Source organism: Centroberyx affinis, unplaced genomic scaffold (assembly GCF_046629955.1).
Source record: "Centroberyx affinis isolate AG114_WGS23_722 - 3 ecotype Tasmania unplaced genomic scaffold, CSIRO-AGI_Caff_v1 ptg003375l_1, whole genome shotgun sequence".
Lineage (NCBI taxonomy): Eukaryota > Metazoa > Chordata > Actinopteri > Beryciformes > Berycidae > Centroberyx > Centroberyx affinis.
This window is the reverse complement of record NW_027281364.1, coordinates 48,696-70,003: the sequence shown is the minus strand read 5'-3', so window position 1 is coordinate 70,003 and position 21,308 is coordinate 48,696. Positions and strand designations below refer to the sequence as shown.

General features: G+C 42.2%; 1 protein-coding gene across 4 annotated transcripts; it reads right to left on the bottom strand.

The window, feature by feature from the left end:
- Window positions 1–240: 240 nt before the first annotated feature.
- LOC139660728 (constitutive coactivator of PPAR-gamma-like protein 1) lies at window positions 241–20,611 on the bottom strand. 4 transcript variants are annotated; one of them, XM_071538937.1, is made up of 17 exons: window positions 19,860–20,611; window positions 18,361–18,607; window positions 18,166–18,248; window positions 15,565–15,693; window positions 13,898–13,988; window positions 12,211–12,341; window positions 11,477–11,694; window positions 11,129–11,222; window positions 10,782–11,003; window positions 9,715–9,886; window positions 9,351–9,600; window positions 9,006–9,120; window positions 8,006–8,215; window positions 6,518–6,719; window positions 6,055–6,193; window positions 4,996–5,092; window positions 241–1,930 (listed from the first exon to the last, which is right to left on the bottom strand). In XM_071538937.1, the coding sequence occupies exons 1-17, from the start codon at window positions 20,331–20,333 to the stop codon at window positions 1,625–1,627; spliced, it is 3,180 nt and encodes a 1,059-aa protein (XP_071395038.1). In that variant the 5' UTR covers window positions 20,334–20,611; the 3' UTR covers window positions 241–1,624. The 4 variants fall into 4 exon arrangements, with proteins under 4 accessions (XP_071395038.1, XP_071395036.1, XP_071395037.1 ...); XM_071538935.1 differs by having other exon boundaries at window positions 11,477–11,727; window positions 12,244–12,341; XM_071538936.1 differs by having other exon boundaries at window positions 6,055–6,184; window positions 11,477–11,727; window positions 12,244–12,341.
- Between the last annotated feature and the right edge of the window lie 697 nt (window positions 20,612–21,308).

Below are 21,308 nucleotides of genomic sequence, written 5' to 3'. Positions count from 1 at the left end.
CAAGCTTTCAAAGCACTGTTCACTTCTGTCTGCGTGCATTTGGATTTGCTCACTCTAGTACCCTTTAAAAATTAAAAGCAGGAATTTAAATATGCAGAGTATCCGTCAATGAGCAGGCAGGAGGTGTAATGGCAATGGCAAAACGGGGATACAATATTCTGAGGGGAATAAAATGAAACAAAATTAAAAAAAAACAACCAACTACAATTATACTAAAAGAATAGACTTTTATTAAGCATTGTAAGTTGCATTGCCTTCAAATACACCACACCACAATCCATCAACATTCAATCCAACCCAACAGCAGTTCATTCTTTTACAATCCATGAGTTAGGAAGAAACTCTGATCAACTTACATAGAAGGTAACCTATTTAGCTCTTGCGGGGAACTGGGGGGATACACCATATTTCTGATCACTAATGAAAGATGAAAAGCTTCAGGAGAATTAAGTGGAGATGTTAAGTAATGATTTTGGTTTAGAAGTAGTATGAGTGTGAAAGCAACACTAAAATAAATCTCAAAATTGATTACTGGTTGACTGCTAAACTCTTAATCGGAAGGTCAAGCAACTTGCTTCCGGCTACAAAAAGGGGGTGATTCTCAATCAAAGCTTTTTATATGATTTTCATTTTTTTTTTCAGAGATACTTGACTAAATGCAGAAAACAGCAACAAAGAACAATAATGTATAGTATGAATACACTATTCAAAAGTGGCTAGATAACTTCTTGCTTTTTTTAATTAAATGCAACAGAGGTCAATATCACAAAAATTCAAGGTCAGAGTAAATCTGTTACTGACTGACAGTTAACACCTTTGTATGGACTATTACTGATATTAGCCATTTCTTTAATTTGCAAATGGGAACAGTACTTGTAAGGATGGAAGAAAAAGGACAACATGCATAATAACTACACACCTCTTAAACTGTGAACCATGCAGAAGGTTTTCGTTGAAGCAGTAATACTAGAGTTCTACATTTGACTCAAGAAATCACATTGAGTATCAGAGTGTTTGGCAAGATGTTTCGCATCTGATTTTATAGCCGTTTCTTGAAATGTTACTTATAGCTAAATGACTCGAATCGCACTGAGCTCATCTGAACTAATGCAGCAGGATTTAATCTACCAGTTACTTAAATTTGAACCAAACTCAAACAGACGGTGATGACCCATGGCAGAAATGTTGCGTTTTTGCGCTTCTCTTTTACGAGTTCAGTTTTCATCAAGCGTTTACCGTGACAACACAAAATTAATTACAATGGCAAATACATGGTGCCAAGTACTGGAAGAGTATCTCAACCTAGAAAGAACGAAAAGGTTTCCAAATTAAAGCTTCTCGAAGCTTCGGTATTTTGATAAAAAGGAAAGTACCATTCTCGTAAACCGTTTGAAACATGTATAAATCTTGGTGATGAGGGAGTGAACAACTGTTGTACTCCTTGAACTAGCGGTATTCATGTCATATAACTCGTACACTTGTGTTTACTGAGAGGGATCCGAATTTCGTCTCGTTGTCTTTTTCTGAGAGGAAAAATGTACATTTACTGTAGGCTTTCCAAACTTTCCAGATATTCCTAACCCTATTCCATCTTTCATCCTTCACCCTCTCTAGAAAAATAGGCTTACTCTTCTTTTTTTAAGACCGCGGCGCCAAGAGCTTCGTCTCTATGGCAGCCGCTGTCTACATTTAGTGCATTTAAGTGAGGATTAGTATTGCACATCTTGGAGTCACTGCTAAAGGCACTTTCAGGTTGGATGAGAGCCCTGCTTTCGTCTTTATCTCCGTTCAGCTGGTCCGACTCTTTATCCTCCACGCCGTTCTCCGTGGTTGAACCTTCGCATGGCGCGGGAGTGGATTTCTTCTCCTCCGGCTTGGGTTTCTTTCTCTCCTTCGCTGCATCGTGTGCAGAGGCATGATCAGGCTTAATCTGGTAGAAAGGACAGATGGAAAAGGATTTGAAAATCGTTGTCATAGAGGGCTACGACGCAACAGCGACCGTGAGGATTCTTGCTGAAATCATGTGGGACACGGGGGGGGAAAATTCGGATGCGGGCTGGAAGTCCTGCTGGCGAACAAAAAGACAAGAAAGAGGAGCAATTTGGAAGTTAATTAGCGGTAAAATGAAAGGGTTTTTAAACGGCACAAAGACCTGCTGAGAGGCTGTAGTGTTCCCACTCATCCCATGCTGAAAGCTGAAACAACGGTTGTGTATAGTGTCGTTGCACTGTAATTAAACACACAGTGAAAGAGCAACAGCTGTATTTTCCCTCTGTGAAACGTAATGAGAATAGAGTTAGATTTAAGGAAAGAAAACACCGGTAGCACCAACTGAAAGGTCTTTTTTACAGACATCCTAAGACATCAGCAACAAAAAAAAAAGTGTTAGTTAACTCTGGGACTTTTGGAAAACTCAAACTGGAAAACTATGAGAACTGCGCTATTGATTGTAAGTTTGTACATCTAGCAGGCTTAAAAAGGAACAGTGCCACGGTGAAACACTAACCATGCAACTTAGGTATGTAATAAACAAACACTTGTAAGTGTAATCAGTATAAATTGATTTATGTAGCTGCTGACTTCCATTTTTAAATCAGAGATAAAGCTAATTTTGCTGGTGTTCCCACTAAGTCTGTTTAAAACCCTGAAAAAACAAACTAACTAAAGCATCATCAGTTCTGTTAAAATGCAGTTACGCATTAATTTCCCAAGTTATATCACAGAGGATATTTAAGCAACAACACCGACAGCAAATGGGAAAAAAAAATAAACCCATCTTTCATACTCCATTGCACAGAATGCTTGCAAATATGATTTTTAATAGCCTCAAAATACACATAAAACCACTTGTAACTGTCACCTACTGTCAGTCCTTATATCAAATGCTCAGTGAATGAAATTGAGCATGAAATATCTTCACTGCAATAAATCAAAACACAAAGTCAGTAATGAGACAACAGTGTTTCAGCACGGGGTGCCATACAGTGATTACCGATTAGAGCTTTAATAAATCAACAAGATAAAAAAATGTCTTGAGGTAAATGCCTGCATGTTTTATTTGAATATGGCAGGTGGGGTTGTGCCATCTTCCATTCAGTGTCATTTTACTGCCGTTTTCAATCAAATATCCATTCTCTACACATAAGTATGCAGGACAATCTATCCACTGACGACTTTAACCTGTTAAATAGTGGACAATGTTTGAGCAGAGGCTGCTTGTGGCAGAATGGGGAGAAATCAGATGAATTAAAGCACACAGCTGTGTGTATAATTGTCCATTTCTCAGTCTTTTTCCCTTAAGCTGAACTTAACTAATGCTCAACTTAAACATAATGCCCAAAATTGGCTATGGCCTCTCCTCATTTCCAAGTTCCCTCTTTCAGAAAGTCATCAAACTCTCAGATTACCGATTTCACTGAATAACTACTGAGAGATTTTGACAGAGTTGTGACACTCGGGCATTTTAACATAAACACTGGCAGACCTGGTGATCCTCTCCAGCAGGCATTTGTTTCTCTCATTGATTGTTGGTTTCAAATCACACATTTATGAGCCCTCTCACTATCAACATCACACTTCAGATATAGTCCTTTGAAAGGGTGTTGATACTGAAAACCTGACCATCTCTACCAGACCATTTTCTCATCACTGTTTATCTCGATATGACACACTTTGTCAGCTGGCTCTCAGTCAGCCAATTCATTCTGGCACTGGACAAAAAAAATCTTTTACACTCTCATTAGCTCTCTCTGTCCTCCTTAAGCCAGGTTTTTGAAAATAAATCAATCCACAGCTTAGCTGATTAACTCTACACTCTTGACCACCCTCAACCTTGTTGCCCTCCCAAAATTACACAGCAAAAATCTAAATAATTGGCTCCTTGGTACTCACTGTGGGCACTTACACAAGCTGCTCAACAACTGGTGTGCCACTATAAGAGGTAGCCTGGAAAGATGGCCTTAACCCAGTATAAACAGCCTCTAGCTGCGGCCAGGTCTAGCATCTAAATCCTCCAACCACCTTTTAGACAACATCCCCACAAAGCTGCTGTATTACTCCCTGTCTTGGGCACATGTGTTCTTAAAACTGTTGTACTTACTGTTGTAAATGGTTCTCTTTCCTCTGGCATTTATCCTGATTCTTTCAAAGTTGCAGTTATCAAGCCACTATTAAACAAGCCCAACCATAACCCTCAATATCTCAAAAATAATCAATTTCCAAGCCTCCATTCCACTCGAAAACACAGAAAACCTGTAGCCAAGCAGCTCACACACTTCCTTAATTCGAACATTATCAATGGCATCGGCCAATTCTGGCTCCAGGCCACAGCAGAGAACTGGGACACTTCTAAGTAATAAATGATCTGCTAGTACCCACTGACCAGGGCTTTGTATCAGTTCATGTTCTCCTTGTTTTAATTACAGCCTACAATACTCTTGATCGTGGCATCCTCCTGGACAGCTTAGAAAATGTTGCTGGCATATGCAGTACTTCTCTTCAGTGATTTTATTCATACCCATATAAATATATTCCACATTATTCTAGAAGATAGAAACAGCCTGTTTTAAAGTGTATTTGGCATCCCCAATGGTTCAGTTCTAGGTCCTCTCTTTTCCTCATTCTACCTGCTCTACCTTTCACCTTTCACCACAGATGATGCCATGATAATGTAGCCAAAAAATGAAATCCTGTATCTTAGACATTAAAAGATAGACTTAGCAGACTGCTCTCCTAATTTCATTGGTTGTACAGTTATTGCAATGGTTTCTGAAACAATCTTGGTGTTATCTCTGGTTGATATTCTCCTTTGACAATCACATCAAGGCCATATCCAAAACAGCCTATTTTCACGGTTAAAACATGCAATCCAGAAGACACATTCCCCCGATGTTATTCTCTCTTCAGTGGCTCCATGTAAATGCACATATTGGTTAAAAAGTCTTACTTGTAGAAGAATTGAAAAGATTGTGCCAGTATCATTAATCACTGACTTACCTGGTATGTTCCCTGACTCCTGAAGCCTCGAGCATAGTACCTGCCTCCTCGACCAAAGGTCCTTATGACAGGTGTGGAAATCACACCTCTTGGACGACTACAAAAGAAAGAAAGAATGCTACATTGGCATGAATTCATCAGATCTATGCTTCTAATCCTGCATTTAGACCACTGGCCACTTGGGGTATTTGTCAGAAATGTGTGACTTATGATGTGCTAGTACTTCCTCATTTTAAGATCTTGTTTTTTATTGGTTCTCTTCAGCCCTGCCTTATTCCAAGCCTCTAATCAGACGGCATAGCCAGTCGGAGTTTATGCTTTCATCAATGGTCTGGCTCACAGCCTAGTAAAAATTGGCCATGGTGGAACTTTAGGGCGGGTTACATTGTACGTTAACAGGCGATCATGTGTTTGCATTGGTATTGGTAAAACACTATTGATTTTGCAGCTAGAAATCGGTAAGCACGCACCAGCCAACTGGTTAGCACAGCGATAAGCACAATGGCCATTTATTGGCTGTGAAAAGCTATGAAGCTGCCACTATCAATAATCTGATTTCATGTGAGGGGGATACCCAACAAAAAACAACAAAATTATGTGTCAGTATAAATATAAATACAGATGTGTCCTGCCCTGCATTCTCTGCCATTATTATGTTAAAATGTAAAGTACAGCATCTTGGTAGCTCAGTTGGCTAAGGGGCAGACCATGTAACGGTTTAGTTTAGCCCTCATTAGGTCAATCAGTATCATTTGTAAAGACAGCTGGATGACTGCAGCAAGTTTCATGCCAATCGGACTTAGTTAGGGTTTTTCTAAGTTAAAAATGTTGACCTTTAAATCATTGCGCCTCCATCAGGCCAATCAGTTGCAGGTGTTTTGTGTTCTCTTGTGCTCTAAATGCAAATTTCTGATGACCATGGACATCGCTCCAGTAAGCTACCTAATGGTCTTAATAGCGGAGTAGTTTGTGCAAATGTGGCAAATATGAAATCATACTGTCACCATTGAAGCTGGTGAAAAAAATGAAATAAGACATCTAATTTCCTTGTGGGCTTACCCTCTGTTCGGTCCACCGACAGACACCACCTGGATAGGGAAGCCTCCTCTTCCCCGGCTACGTCGGCTCCCGGCCCACTGACCCACCACAGTGCCAGCTATCTCCAGCTTCCCACCCTGCGTGGAAATTGCTTGAAGTCCTCATAGGCAGAGCAAAACAAAGTGTTTAAAAGAACTATGTTAATTTCTTCATGTTTTTTTCAATTTCATTTCATGTGTTTCAAATGTAAATCAACTTGTTTCAAGAATTTTGATACCACAGGAGTGATCCACCTTACTTGAAGATATTGTCACTTTAAATTATCTATACAGGTGAATTTGCATTGGAAAAATGGGGAAATTATCTCACCCCACTGGCAGATTTTGTAAGAGCAAATACTAGACTATATGACTTGTTAAGACGCATTCTGTTTGAAGTGTACTTGATCCATCTCAAAAAGGTTAATGTCTGCGATGGTACTTACCAGGCATACCCCTGCCTCGCCCTTGAAGAGGCATCATAGGGGGTGGAGGGTAGAAGGAGCCAGTGGGGGGGTAGAAAGGCATCCCGTGAGGAGGAGGCGGCGGCGGCGGCGGGGGGAACGGGAGGGGATAAGGTGGACGAGAAAAGTTCAGACCCTCCAGGATACTCTGACGCATCTTCTCCACCTTGGCAACCAGCTCAGCCTAGAGAAAGAGACGCAAATCAAAGCCACTGCTAGACAAAGGACTTTTTTTTTTTTTTTTTTTACTTTTTTTGATTGTTTGAAGGACTTCATTACCCAGAAATCATATAACGTAATATAGCAAATTAAATTTCCTCTTAGTATCTGGTATGGGTGGAGATGGTGGAAAAAAAAAAAAAACTTTTCGCATCAGGTTAAGCCATCGTTTGTGAGTCCAGCTTTCTCTGCTCCTCGCTCACTGCTGATTAGGAGACAGTTTGTATTTTGCTCTAAAGTTTCAGTTTGTCATTCCTGTGGGTGGAGAATATTTCCCACTAGTGTACATACTGGATCCAGAATTAAATTTGGACAAACAGCGTGAATCTCAGTCCTGAACGGCATCTCAGTCAAAGCCCTGATTTGTGATTTAGGCTAGTGCACCATGAAGCAGTTAGGCTTTTTCTGGATAGTTTTTATTTATTTTGGTTAATAACACCAGAAAAGATACCAGAAACTAGTCTAGGGCCGCACCACAACATCTAATCGTGAAGCCCTAGTTGTACAATTAGCCATAATATTGCGATCACGACTACTAACCATGATTATTTGGCTCAATTTGGGCAGCAAAATAATTGTATTCCCCATTTTTTTTTTATCTTGGCTAAATATATTTTCAAATTTCCCTTCAGTCCTTCTAAGTCAGTGCAATGTTAACCAGAGAAGAGGAACTTATCAGTGAAATCAGCTGGTCTACTCTTTGGTTGGAATGAAACCCTCCATGGCACATGGTTGCCTATCCCTGCTCTAAACGAATCTCAGACTGTTTTCAGTCTTAGTGTGGTCCTCAGTCAAGCATTCACATAATAGATCTGCACTTTACCATGGGGTGGTTGCTATGCTTTGTCTGTGCCTGTGAGGCCCTGGTGGACAGGGAGATTTTCCAGCACAAGAAGTAGGGCCGTTTCGCCAAATTATTACGGAATAAGGCCATTATTTACCTTTTCTACTTATTTTCTAAGCTCCTTGCCATAAGGAACGCACAAAGCAATGTAACAGTATAAGTCTTAAAATAAGAGGGAAACCTGTGGATGTATGCTGGCTTTGTGATTTGTCCGACCAAGTTCAACCACTTGGACATTTGTCTCGTGTGTGAGCAGCCTGCTCCACTCAGTTTCACTTTCTGATATGCTCATGCGTGCTTTTGCCAGGTGAAACAATGGATGGTCGGTTTCACGATACGATTAGCGCGAAAACGTTTATCAGTAAGAGCGTGTTCTGTCGACTTCCGAGTGGTGTGGATGACGCTACCTGACCATCACAGAGGTCAATGAGTTGGGCCTTCTCCCGGTTGGCCCTGATGAGTTTACTCTGAAGCAGCTTGCCGTCAAAGTACATCCAGGGACAGCAGTGCTCCCATGGGATAGGCTGGCCGCACACGTCGTTGGCAAACAGAGCCATGTCCACTCCGCTCATGAACAGAGCGGCGAGCTGGACACCGCGGGGGTCCAAGTTGTCAATCTGTAAAAGAGAAATGTCCGGACTTTTAAAATGTTCAAATGAAAAAACAGAAATTGACAAAAAAAAAAGAAAACTTAAGTCCCCTTTCACAGCCCCCACTGAGCATTCCAATTAACCAAAGGCAAGGCAAAGCACGGAGCAAGCGTAAAGCAGCCCATTCACTCAGACTGCCTGGAATACAGTAGTCGACAACCTGATCCAAGCCAACACAAAAAGCCAGCAAACACAACCCAGATATTCAGTCTGGCAGAGCAAAGAGCAGACAGTCACAGGCCGACAGAGCTGACACACAGACAGACCACAAGGACCGAAGCGCACAGCGGGTGTGTGGATGGTTTACATTATCAGAAGCCTGCCACATTCCAGTGAGTCCGAATGAGAATTAAGAGCGCCGGCATCTTTTTTTTTCGGCTCGGGCGGGAAGAAATGGAGTCGGTAAACCATCCGCACGTAACAAAAACATGAATCCCTCAGAGTCACTCGAAGCTCTAAAAAAAAAAAAAAAAGATGCGACATCTTTTAATGCAAAGCTAGGTCTTCAGCAGAGACATGCTTGAACAAAACAGTAGAGGATCTATGTTTTATCGAGCATGTCGCTTTGTCTTCGGGATATGAGGAGTGTCCAGAGAAACAAAAAAGCCCCGTGCAATCTCCCGTTTGAGGTCAGCCAATTCTCCGATCGATCTCTGGCACAGTTAAAAAATACAGATTGTGGCCGAGACGTTCGTGACACGCGTGCCTATAAGCCGTTTCTGGGACACTCCTCATATGAACATCGCTACAAAATCACCTTCAGTTCCTGCAGCTGGTCAGGCTCATATAGTTTAGGAGAAAGTGCTTGGGCTAGGAACGCGTCAAGTTCGTTACGACGCAAAATTCTTACTCCTGGCCAATGTAACATAAACCTGAAGCAAAACACAGAAGGTACACAATATTACAAAATTGCAGGAACTGATCTTACTCAACACTTTGTCTTGATAATGCCTCACTCTTTATGCAATGACCCCTCTCGGTTCACTCAGTACTGGAACCGCATGGTGGGATCTACTCGTGTGATACAAAGTTTGTGTGTCAGGATCGCAGTCTGTCCTCAAGGCCGCGCGTGTGTGGTCGGACCTCGGACCGGTTCACTCACCGCAGCACGCAGCAGAGCACCATGAGGGGCGTGGGGACGTTGGCAGGGTTCAGCATAGCCGGGGTGTCGGAGCGCATGCAGGCCAAGAAAGCCCTCATCCTGCGGTTCTTGTCTTCCACGGCCTTCCCCAGCCACAGCTTCTTCAGGTTGGGGCAGGTCCACTCCCGGAAGGGCAGAGCCTCCACCAGCTCCGGAGTGTGGGGAGACTTGCCTTTGTAGGCTGCCCACTCTTTCACCATGACGGGTGAATCTGCAGGGAAAAAAAAAAAACAGGATTGGCAGGTCTCAAAGCATTGAACAGTCACGGGCGAGGTACAGGAGGCTGCACAGAGAAATAATGGAGCTGTCCGATCATGAGACTCACATTCGGGGAGGCAATTTTTCCTCATGGCTAGTCTCTCAGCCTTCTTCTTGGCCTCAGCCAGGCTGAAGAGCACTCCGTAAACATATTGGCGGATAGGCCGAAACAGCTGCACTGCTGAAGGCAGGTCTTTGTTAGCTTCATCTTCAATGGTGACAGATATCTTAATCTCTCCCTGCAAAGAGACACTGTTACCCAACTGTTGTGCCATGCCACAAGGGCAACAAAGAGCTTGCAACAATTATTTCAAATTCCACCGACAAACATTGCTTCCCTGTATGGCTGACACAGAGAACTCAAAACAAACTACTTGATTAACCAGAAAACAAGATAAAAGCTGATTACATCGAAGGCTGCAGAGTGCTGACAAAAACACATTTTTTGTGGGTGAATCTTGCAACAGCGATATGAACTGTGACACACGTGGAGCCTTATCTTCATAGTTGCGGCTTTTAAAAAATTTGTAAATATTGTGGAGAATTGAGATACCGATAGTTAGTTATGCTCAGTTTGTATAAAATAAAAGATTTTTTGGAGGTGTACAACTTGATTAGTTTGAGTTACTTTAGTATCTCATGTTTTGAAGAGATTATTCTCACTGAAAGTTACTGAAAGGAACTTTTAAAAATGCATACATACTAGGGTTAGACCAATATATGAATTGCCAATATATTGGGCCGATATTGTCCTTTTATTAAAAATCGTTTATCGGCCAGATAGTTTCATCCACCTCTGATATGGATATGATTGATTGATTACATGTTTATTGTATAACTGATCAATACTCTAGTGGTTTTCTATATGAGGACCTTAACTTGAATTGATTCCATTAAGACATTTTCATTGGATTCAACACAAATATGCATTTATTATTATTATTATCCTGGGTTTCAACAGAGTTTGTGTCCCATAACCTAAATGCTGTTTCAGAGGCTTTTCCAGGAAACACAGAATAGTTGGAATAAGCTTGGCATGAACAAGGTATCAACTTGCGGCAACTCCAAACCAAAAATATCAGCCCTACTGTATACAGAGGTGATGCCATACTGGAAAAAAACACCTCCCCTGACCTTGGTGAGGACATGGTAGATGTAAGGGTACATGAGGCCCTTCTTGTGTCTGTGCTCGGCGACCCGCAGGACCTCGGGGGCCACGGCGGGAAGAGGTGGGATGGTGATGTCCATGTGGTTCCTGGTGGGCATGGAGAGGAGCGAGGGGATGTGGGCGTTCGGGCTGTGGTGGCCCCCGGCCTGCGAGCCCGGGCTCATGGCGGAGCTCGCGCAGGAGTCCGCCTGAGGAGGAGGAGAGAGAGAGAGAGAGAGAGAGAGAGAGAGAGGACACTGGCTTTTAGTTCAGTTCCCCAGCGAGGGTTCAGGTAAGTCACACAGTATGTTGCCGGTTTCCTGTTCCGACTCACTTTTGTTTGGTCCCCCGGTTCTCCCTCTGGTGTGTTTTCCGAATGAGAATTGTCTCCATTTTTCTCCCATTCTCCTTTATGGTCATTAACGTGACTAAAACAACAAAAAACAACAAATTGCCGATCAACTTAAAGCTGCACATTTTGGATTTTTGCGTGAATATACACCCGTCTCATCAGCCTAAATCACAGAGGAGAGTCTCCTATCCCCGCTAAGGGAGGCGCTCCTAGAATACCTTGAACATCATAGACTGATGATATATATAACAGCGTTAGATTATTCCAGGGCGGATTTTTTCCATTAACCGGACGCAGACAATATTTCCAAGCGAAACGGGCTGAACTCACTTGGCAGTTGTGCCTGTGCTCTCCTCGTTCTCCGAGGAGGAGGATGTGGAGGAGGTGTTGAAGAAGGCGCTCTCCGTATGGTTGGGGCTGCTGCCCTGGCCGGGGTTGATGGGGGAGGACCTCTCGTACAGCGGCGTGTGCTTCCCTTCGTGAGGAATGTTGCTGAAGCTGTTCTGCTCCGGGAGGCCTTTCCCCGCCGGGTCCGGAGCCAGACTACGCTCCGCCAGCGGGTCTGGGTAGGAGTGCTGGACCTGGGGAAAAAGCAGCACCAAAACCCAAACACGGTACTCTCATGAAGGCAAAAATGGACACACCTTAGGCCACAGATTTTGTCCCAGAGACCCCCTATATTATTGTTCTTGATTCAGTACAGAGCTAGTGGTATAATAGAGATAGGACTATATATCGAAATTCAATATATCACAATACAAAAATGTGACAATACGTATCGTGGGACAGAAAAATGAATGGTGATATTAGCTGAATTTTACTCGAGACGGCTTGCTGATCACAGTTTCACAAGCTCCCCATCGAAATTACATTATTTGCACTTTGTAATGACATTTTTAAATTGTTCTTTACGTTCAAGCAAGCCAATGCCATCGCTAGAAAGATCTGTGGCTCAGAAATAAACAGAATTCTGCACTGTATTTGGTGGTACTTTGGTGTCACTGAACTTTTATTTATCACATCGTATCATGGTTGTATCACATATTGTCCCATCGCTATGGTACACTGTATATCCCCGGGCTATTTGGCAGTCTTACCCCAGGTTTTACAGGCAGCGGCGCCTGTGGAATGTTGAGCATTTTTGGAGATGCATATTGTGGCGCTGCAGCAGGCACTCCGATCTGCTTTGGTCTGACTGTGAGACAGAGACAAATCCTCAGCACAGGGAATACACAACAACACATGTACTCTTAGTGGTACAACCCAAGAGAGCCACGTGCATTAAAAGAACTATACAGAAGTTTTATGTACAAGTGTTTAGCATTACCTTGTTCAGTGTAATCTTGGGTAAAATATAAACACCAGAAAGAGAAGAGGCAACATTCAGCTGTTTTAAAAGGTCAGACATGTTTGGCAATGGACACACAAGCACAGGCCACCTCTCACACAGCCTTGCTCCTCTTACACCTTACAATGTTATTTAAAGTAGTTAGTAGTTTCTATTCACTTTTCCATGTTACAAACCACTGAAATACAGTTCCAATTCCAATTCTTTTTCTCTATCCTCCCAATTTCTTCTCTGTGTCTGAATTCCATCCATTAAATCCCATATCACACACATCACACATTCAACAAAAACACAAATCTCAAAACAAAGGGATCTATAAATATGTTATGCGTGGTCCTTAATTGGACCATTCCTCACTTTTAGACCAGAGTTTTTTCCAAACTTGCCGCCACTCGACGAGAAGCCTTTCTAAAGTAGACAATTTGTATGCACAGCACATTGCAGCCGTTTCAAAGTGTACACAAAGTCTAAGGGAGGTCGGAAAATTTCTCACATTAGTGACAGTTCCTCCACTCACTCGGCAACAAAATACGTTTTTCAAGGCTGATGTCTATCTTACATCAGGATAACATTACCTTATAAGCAAGACAAAAGATAATACAGTGGGCAAAGTGAAGTTGGAATAAGTGGCAGCTGGCCAGCCTACAGACCAGAGTCATCCATTGGACTGGTCATCAGAGGAACACAACACCATAAACTACTGGAGCTTCTCTCTGCTTATTTAACACTGGAATATGCAACATTTTGACTGTTTTAAAATAACAATAAATTAATAGTATATATTATACATTATCAGTCTGTGTCTGTCTGTGACCCTGTGTGTTCACGCCTAAATCCCCCCTGTTTACCTGAAACTGTCTTTTCAAATAAGTTGGGGAAGTCACAGCAACAACAACCTCAGACAGCATCAGAAAATGGAAATGAAAGAACAGTGAAGCTTGTGAAGAAATGCTTGTTTAGACTTGTTTGAAAACACAGTGAACATCAGCATTGTGTTTTTTTATATTGCAGATTGGCTGAATTCACCATCTGCTTCTTCAACACCTGTGGAGGCTTCAGGGATGCCGGCTCCCTCAGCCTCAGGATAGATGCTGTTTGAAGGTAGACAGCTCATCAAGATGAGTGACAAGTGTTGTGGCGTGAACATGACCAACTGAGGGGGGGGGGGGGGGGCTAACAATATACTTCCTGCCTCAAGGTGAAAAGTTTCATATTGCAGCTTTAACAACGACATCTGCAATTTCTGATGGCCGTTAAACATCATGTAATTAGGCATTTGTAGCAATTAAGCAAGTTGCTGTCAAACGTTACTAACAGTATTCAGCACGCATCATGGCCATAATCAGTGTGGTGTGTGGTGGAGTGTGTGTGGTTGTAGAGCATCTGACACATAGGAGACACACCTAACTGTGGAGGGAACTGGGGGGGTTTGCTGGCCGCTGAGTAGTACTCCACTGCCTTCTTGAAGCGGATCACTTTGTCATCAGTGCAGGACTGAAAGAACAAAAGAAACATCACACTTCAGATAATCATTTGAATAATTTCTCAGAGTTTCTGTTTTTTGATCATTTGTTTTTTTAAAAGCGGATTACAGTTTTTCTGCTTTTCATGCAGATTTTTTTGTGTTCTGTAAAGCATGTGGCTTTAATGTGTACTCTCCTTGATACAGCATGGAGTTAGCATGGAGATAATAATCTCTCTAAAACAACAAAAATGTCTTTAGGAGAAAAAAAAGAAAAATCAAGAGTGAGCCATCTTGTCGGCTTCTCATCACCTTTGGGCTGAGACAGACCTAAACAAAAATGTCCTTGCATAATAGCAAGATTTAAATTGCCCTAATTCTTTCCCCATCTTGGATTAGCACATGACAAGTACAAAATAAACTAAAATCCTGGGGTACATGAGCCAGAATACATGTATTTCATATGGTGCACGCCTGAAAACAATCAGGGTTTTCTACAATGATTTCTTCCTCAAGCTAAACTGGTGTCTTATTGCCAAAATGCACAAAGTATTTCTATAACACGCCCTAAGCAAGCTTTTAATTTATGATGATGTACAGTATACCCTTCCCCATTCCCATCTGTATTTGATACACCTGAAAATGTATTCTGCGTAGCATCACAAAAGTATAGCTCATGGGCAAATAGAAAGAATAATGGATGAAAGGTGAATTCTCAATAAATGAATGCTATTTTTGTCCTAAGCACAGCAACATATTTATTATTAATAATCATGACTCACATCATCCTCTATTGAGTGAGTGGCAATACATTTGTTGCAAATTTACTTTTCATCCATTATTCTTTCTATTCAAATGCGCACAATGTACCAACAGGATGTGATGTAAAAACCATTTTTGTGATGCTATGCTCTTTTAATCAGAAAGCATAAGATATTTTTAGGCGTCTAAAATACAAATGGGAATGGAGAAGGGTGCCTCTGGTTTATTCTGCATCATTATAAACTAACAATCTGATTAGGCCATGTTTTCAGTTTTAGAAAAATATTTTTTTCATTAGAAGAGCAACACAATTATGACTACTGAGTCACTGGCAATACATTTTTTAGTTCCACAATGCATATTTGTGCCTGTGACTGCATATTCCGTGGTGCTAAAAATTACTCCAAGGGAACAAAAATGCAGCTAGAAAACAAGACGTACATTTTCTATCCCAGATGGTGTGAGATTGGCATTTATATTTTCCACCATACTGAATACACAATGAATTGAGGCTTCTGAGAACGTGTGCGTTAGAGTTCAACCGATATGAGTTTTTGGAGGCCTATCCCAATACTTTTGGACTGTTGCGGATAGCTGATATTTCATATTCAATGTGTTCTTTGCAGGGTGGAAAAGCCTCTGAACCAGCGTTTTGACAGAAGATGGAACCCAATAAAGATTTTGCATCAGAGCTTCCCATAGACAAAGAGTCTAGTACTGAACAATTATACAATAAATATATAATCAAACACATTGCATCATATCCATCCTATCAGAGGTAACAATGACTGGCTGATTTTTAATGACAGGTCAATATCGGCCTGATATGTTGGTAACTTGGTGTACCTGTGAATGCTTGAAAATGTCCTTAGCGATGGCTTCCAAGTCACTGATGTCTTGCATGTTGCGGACGTAGTCGGCCACAGCCTTGATTACAACATCACAGGGCGGGAGCACAAGCTGGTGGGCACGCACCTGAGGACACACAACAAACCAGGGTCACGCTTCAAACAGGGGGGAACCAATCAAGTGCTTGGAACCGATTTTAGAACCGTGTGATCTGCTGATAACCGATTCAATCACTTGAAATGATGCATTTCCCCTAGACTTTATGCCGAGAACGGTGTACAGCAAGTAGAAACAGTAAAATTTCAATATAGCACTGTGTTAACCAGATCGTTCTTACGGCCGCATGGCATTGCTGGCCTATCCCTGTGTAAATACATCTTAGGTTTCATCACAACTTAATTATTACAGGGTTTCCTTGAGGAAGCATAGGCTACGCCTTCTGTCCAACACATTCAATTGTTTTATTTTTTTACATCATACACTCCACAGCTTTCATGATCATACAGCTGAAGCAGTGTTCAGCCGATCACGATGACCTTTTTAGAAGGTCTGTCGGCCAGTTGTGATTGGCCTATTGATCGGTGCATCCCTAACTTCAAACATATAAAACCAGAGAAAATCAATGAGCTGAGGTTACAAGACATGTGTACTGACTGACCTGTGAGCAGCCAACATGTAGTTTTCTAACCACCTTTCTGTCAATTTCTCAAGATGACTACTTCAACTGAAACGTGTTTTTTCTTTTTTATCCATGGTCCTCCCATTTTAGTTTGCCTCAAGTATTTGGACAGATTATGATTATATTCACTCATAAGGGTAATTTTTAATATGTAGTCACAACAGTAATTCTACTTAACGCTTCTTTTTTAAAATGGAGTATGAGTACATGGTTAGCTAAATATCTACAAGTTAACAACAACATAAATTTGACCGCCCTACCCACTGAGCGAGATTAATAAGTAAACTATTGCCTGACAGCAGTTACAGTATAAACAGAGAGTGCATGTACAGTGCTGAACCACCAAGAAATATGCTTTTATAGCTAAGGAGACAAAATACTGCTTTATTACTTCAGGGCTCCAACACATTTTGCAGATCAAATTCCAAAACTTTACCATGACATAAAGCGCAGTTTCAATGACCAATATTTGCAGTGTCTATGTTTAAAAGCTACATTTTCTTAATTGAAAATGTGATTTGAATAGCCCAGGTACTGTTTTGGCTAGGTGAAATTATAAAATGGGACCTAGTATGTGATAAAGAATTAGATTATTTGGCCTATTATTCCTTGCAAGGTAATACAATCTACCAGCAGCCAAGCTCAAGCTCAAACACTTGCCCGGTTGGGGAAAAAATATCGATACATTTCCATGACATTTCCTAAAGCTTTTGGATATTTATCATTTTCCAAACCACAATCTCCAAATACCATGACCTTTTGAGGGTTTTTTTTTTATGACTGCAGGAGCCCTGGTTTCTTTGTTTCCTTTGGGAAAATTATGAACCCAGAGTTTCAGAGAGTGGCTGGATGTTGCCACTGACGGGACCAAAGAAGAGGATTAGAGGCACCAGGAGAAAACACAGTCACAAAATGTGGCCAAGCAGCTGCACTCTGGAGACCTGTTCAGTGTCAGTGAGGAGTGGAGTGATACATATCAATGCATACTGTATGCATTTTCCTTTAGTCACACTGCACATGTGGCGTTCTGTCTAAGCAATTTGAATAAGTCTAGTCTAATAGTTGAGCTATCTGCAGACAACTGGCAGCACTGTCATGCAAATTGACTTAACTGTTGCACCTCCGAGAAGGAGAAAAAAAAAAAAAGCTCTGTGACTAGATGCAAATGAATTTGTATTCCAACTAGCAGTTGTGTCAAAGGATTTATTGCTTTTATAACTGGAGAGGTTTGTTGTAGTATCATCAATAATTACCTAACAAGCAGTGGTGTTTGCTGCCATGCTGTAAACAGGATGTAAGCTACAGATATCTGCAGGACAGCTTGCCATGGACTTTCTTCTCAGCAGAACAGGGAAGTAAAATCATCATGACAACCTCTAGTCAGTGTTCAAAACTCACAGTAGGCTAAGAAATTTGAAAAAGTATATTAAAATGTATTACATTATTAATATAATACAATTGTATAGTACAATGAATTAAGCATGAAAGTGATTCCATTTTCATTTAAAATATAATCCTCCTTTATTGATGCTAATTACTAGCAGGCTGCTCAAGATGAAAATACATTTTTACTATGTTTTAAGACAATAAGCTTTATTGTAGATTGTAGCTATAGCCTTATCTATGCAAAAACAACTACTTAGGTAATATTCATGCAGTTAAGTATTCATGAGAAACTATTTTGCATTGTCTGTTGGGACAGTGAATGGGGATTTCTCAGGAATGAATGCAGCAGCCAGGCCAGTGTCCCACTGTAGTGAAAATATACTGAACTGTGACCACAATACCCAGGCATGCACTGAACCATGACTTTTGTGAATTGTTCCACTCCTAATGGCACTCATCATCAAGATATTCACAACCCCACACTTATACATTAGGTAGATTATTAGAGAAGGAATCATCAAATAACAGCTTACCTTCAAAGATGCTAAAGGATGCTCTGGACCAAGTAAGCTCCAGTGAAAGGCAGCCAAGTCTTCATCAGGCAGTATGTGGTTTCCTGTTAACACATGTGAAAGCACAGTTGTATAAGTCACAGTTGTATAAGTCGGCCTCATCTGTAGTTCTCGGTCCTGCTTTATAAAAATTTTCTCCGATAGCGTCTCGCCAACCTAAAAGTGACGCGAAAATGACGAAGCGGTTTGGGTTGAGATCGAGCTGCTTCGCCACTTCGTGCATCAGGTACTGGCTGGTGGTGAGGCTTTTGCCGTTGCGGCTCAGTTTGAGGGCGTGGGCACTGAAGTAGTAGGGGATGTTGCAGAGAGCGTAGTCGGAGTCGTAGGCCAACAGGCCGTGGAAGCCGTTCTGCCTGCATAAGGCTATCACTTCCAGGTGGTGGTCCTCGACGCTCTGGACAACCTGAGAAGTGACAAAAACCGGAACGAGGCATTAGATGCAAAAGTCTCAGAATAAACCTCTTAAATAGACATGCCATAGTAGCCACTCAACCAAAGGCTATAGAGACAGGATTACAAACCGGGTGAGGGACTCTGAGCTCCTTCCCTCATTGAGAAAGTCCTACACAGCTGACTGAATACTCACAGAAAGAGAAGTGTGCATCACAAATCAAATATCTCTAAAATTATAACTATTTCTACATAAATAAGGCCAAAAGAACACGCACTCAAAAGATTAGTGTATGAATACTGAAACCAGATAAAGTTCTCTAGTTTATCACATCACAATGCCTTGGCGAAACTATGATGATATCTTATGATTGCTGACATAAATGATAGACCCTGGTCTCCTGAATCTCTGTAAGCTTTGTTTGACATATGCTTCACCCAGGTCGGAAAACAGAGAAAAAGTTGGCTCTGGGCTGCTGTCCGGGTCTGGTGTCTGACACCAGCTTGTCTCTGCTCTGAAATCTCGGCCTCCATCGGGCAGCCTGTTGTGACAACGCTAAGGCAGGCCTTTCAACACAGTGCAGCCGCGAGGAGCAAACTCACTTATTCATATTTTCAGATGCTACTTGCGCATATTAAGTGCAGCACATCATTTTCAAGGAAATCCATCCTAATGTGTGTGACAACAGCTCTGCAATGCTGTGGGTCAGGATATGACACATGCTAAATGAGATGCAGCCTTACTGCTTAAGCATTCTCAGGTACTGCAAACACTTTAGGTATTCATTTCTGCACTTTCCAATGTTCCTGCATGGCTAATATTATTTGCATGTGCAGGAGTGACAGGCTGCCTTTTGAAACCTTTAAAGCTAGTATTTAAAATACTGGCCCCTCTTGGACTCTCTGATTAAGCAAGCCAGTTGTTTTTTGCTCAACTAGTCCCGGGCAAACACATGGCCTTTATATGAATAAACTCCATTTCAATGTTGGTCACATGCACTGAGGCACTGAGGTAATGTCACAGAATGAGAATGAGTTGAGCATCGCAAAACTAGGCCATTGACTTTACACTGCAAACACTTCTAGAGGCGATCGGAGCCAGGCTGATTAACTTGGGCAAGTGGGGAAACAGATTGTATCTGGTCAAGTTGGCAGTGGTGACATGGTGGGCAGCTAGCAGGCTAGCCAGAGAGCCTGCTAATGTCTGCCAGCGTTGGTCCGGTGTGGTTCAGCTCAACAGGCAGTGCCAGGCCGAGTTAACTCACCCCGATGTGGAACCTGAGGAGCGCCAGTCGGATGCAGTGGGCCATGCACACGGGAGGAAGAAACCAGACTTTTGGCGGCGGGGTCCCCTTGTTCTGGACGTGGCTGATGATCTGCTGGGCTGTCTGCCTCTCGTTCACCTGCCGCTTGACCCATTCGTGAAGACGGCCTTTCTCCAGGGCGCCATTGAAGCACACCAGGAGCTCAATGTTGCCGTTGAAGCAGGCCTTGGAGAGAGCGGCCAGGTAGCCCAGCATGTGGTTCCACTGGCCCCCGCTGACCCAGTCGGTGTAGAAGCCTCCGTAGAGCCGGTGGAGGCAGTTCTCGGCGTCCACCAGCAGCCTCAGCGGACTCTGAGGGGGTCTTTGCCGGCCACCTCCGACCATACTCCCCCGGGCCAGCTTTTGCAGCTCCACCGGCACTACAGCATTAGGGCAATGCTTTTCAATGTACTCTTGGAAACCTTGCACACCCATGTTGAGCTTCTGTTAAGAGAAACGGCAACTTAAACTGATTGTAGAGAGCGAAATATTAGCAGAAATAAAACCGGAGGGGGTTGCAGGGTGCCTCTCCCCTTGACAGTGACTGACAACCAATTGGTAGCTATGAATATTGCAGGTGTTGGAATAATTTCGAAATAAACGAAATAAGGTTGTTATTTAGGCATCATCTGTATTTGGTGAGTTGTTTTTTGGTTCATGGCTGCTAGCTGCCATGTGTCGTTTCACGGAGCCATGTCTCTGGTTGTGGCTCTGTCTGTAGTGGAGGCAGAGAGAGAGAGAAGCACAGTGACGACATGACGCAAAGGCACGCACAGCGCTCAGGACAGGAGGAGTTAGTCAGAGAGTATAACGGCGAAGCAAGAGTTTCACTCCAGCTACTTCCGCCTTTGCTTAAATCTCGTTAGGAAAATAAGACGTCTTTATTGGCTCAGAGTCAATAGTTGGGTTTCCATCCTAATAATTATGCAAATTATGATGCTTCGAAATACAAAGGATGAATGGAAATGGCAATGTCGTTAATATTGCAAAAAAAAAATTTATACTCGCTTGAGGCTGAGAGGTTGTTTTTTTGCCAATAAAGAATTATGTGATGAATAGCAGTGGGTGCTAAAGACTGATGTTGTGTTTGTTTTACTGATGTGTGTCTGCAAAATCTCTGTCCACCATGATCTCAGAAATAATATGTGCTGGTAAGGGGCCGCCATGACTGTGGCCATTATTTGGTGCATTACAATATTTCTAAGTGCATTTTTGAGTTTTTGTCTTCAGACAGAAATATGGCCAACATTAGCTGAACCTGAAGAACAACAACAACCTGCCCGAAACGAATGAATTCTTCAAAGACTCTCCATTTTCTCTTTTGACATACTGTAGCTATGTTCTACATTCAGGCAGCCTGTTTACTTGCTTCAATTCAACTGATGCAAACACATTTAAAGTAGGCTACAT

Excerpts from the sequence above, each read along its gene's own strand:
- LOC139660728 (XM_071538937.1), bottom strand. The coding sequence starts at position 20,333 with ATGGGTGTGCAAGGTTTCCAAGAGTACATTGAAAAGCATTGCCCTAAT. Across the intron at positions 18,608-19,859 it reads TCCTCAGGTTCCACATCGGG|GTTGTCCAGAGCGTCGAGGA; the intron begins GTGAGTTAACTC and ends GTCACTTCTCAG. Across the intron at positions 5,093-6,054 it reads GTCGGTGGACCGAACAGAGG|TCGTCCAAGAGGTGTGATTT; the intron begins GTAAGCCCACAA and ends TTTCTTTTGTAG.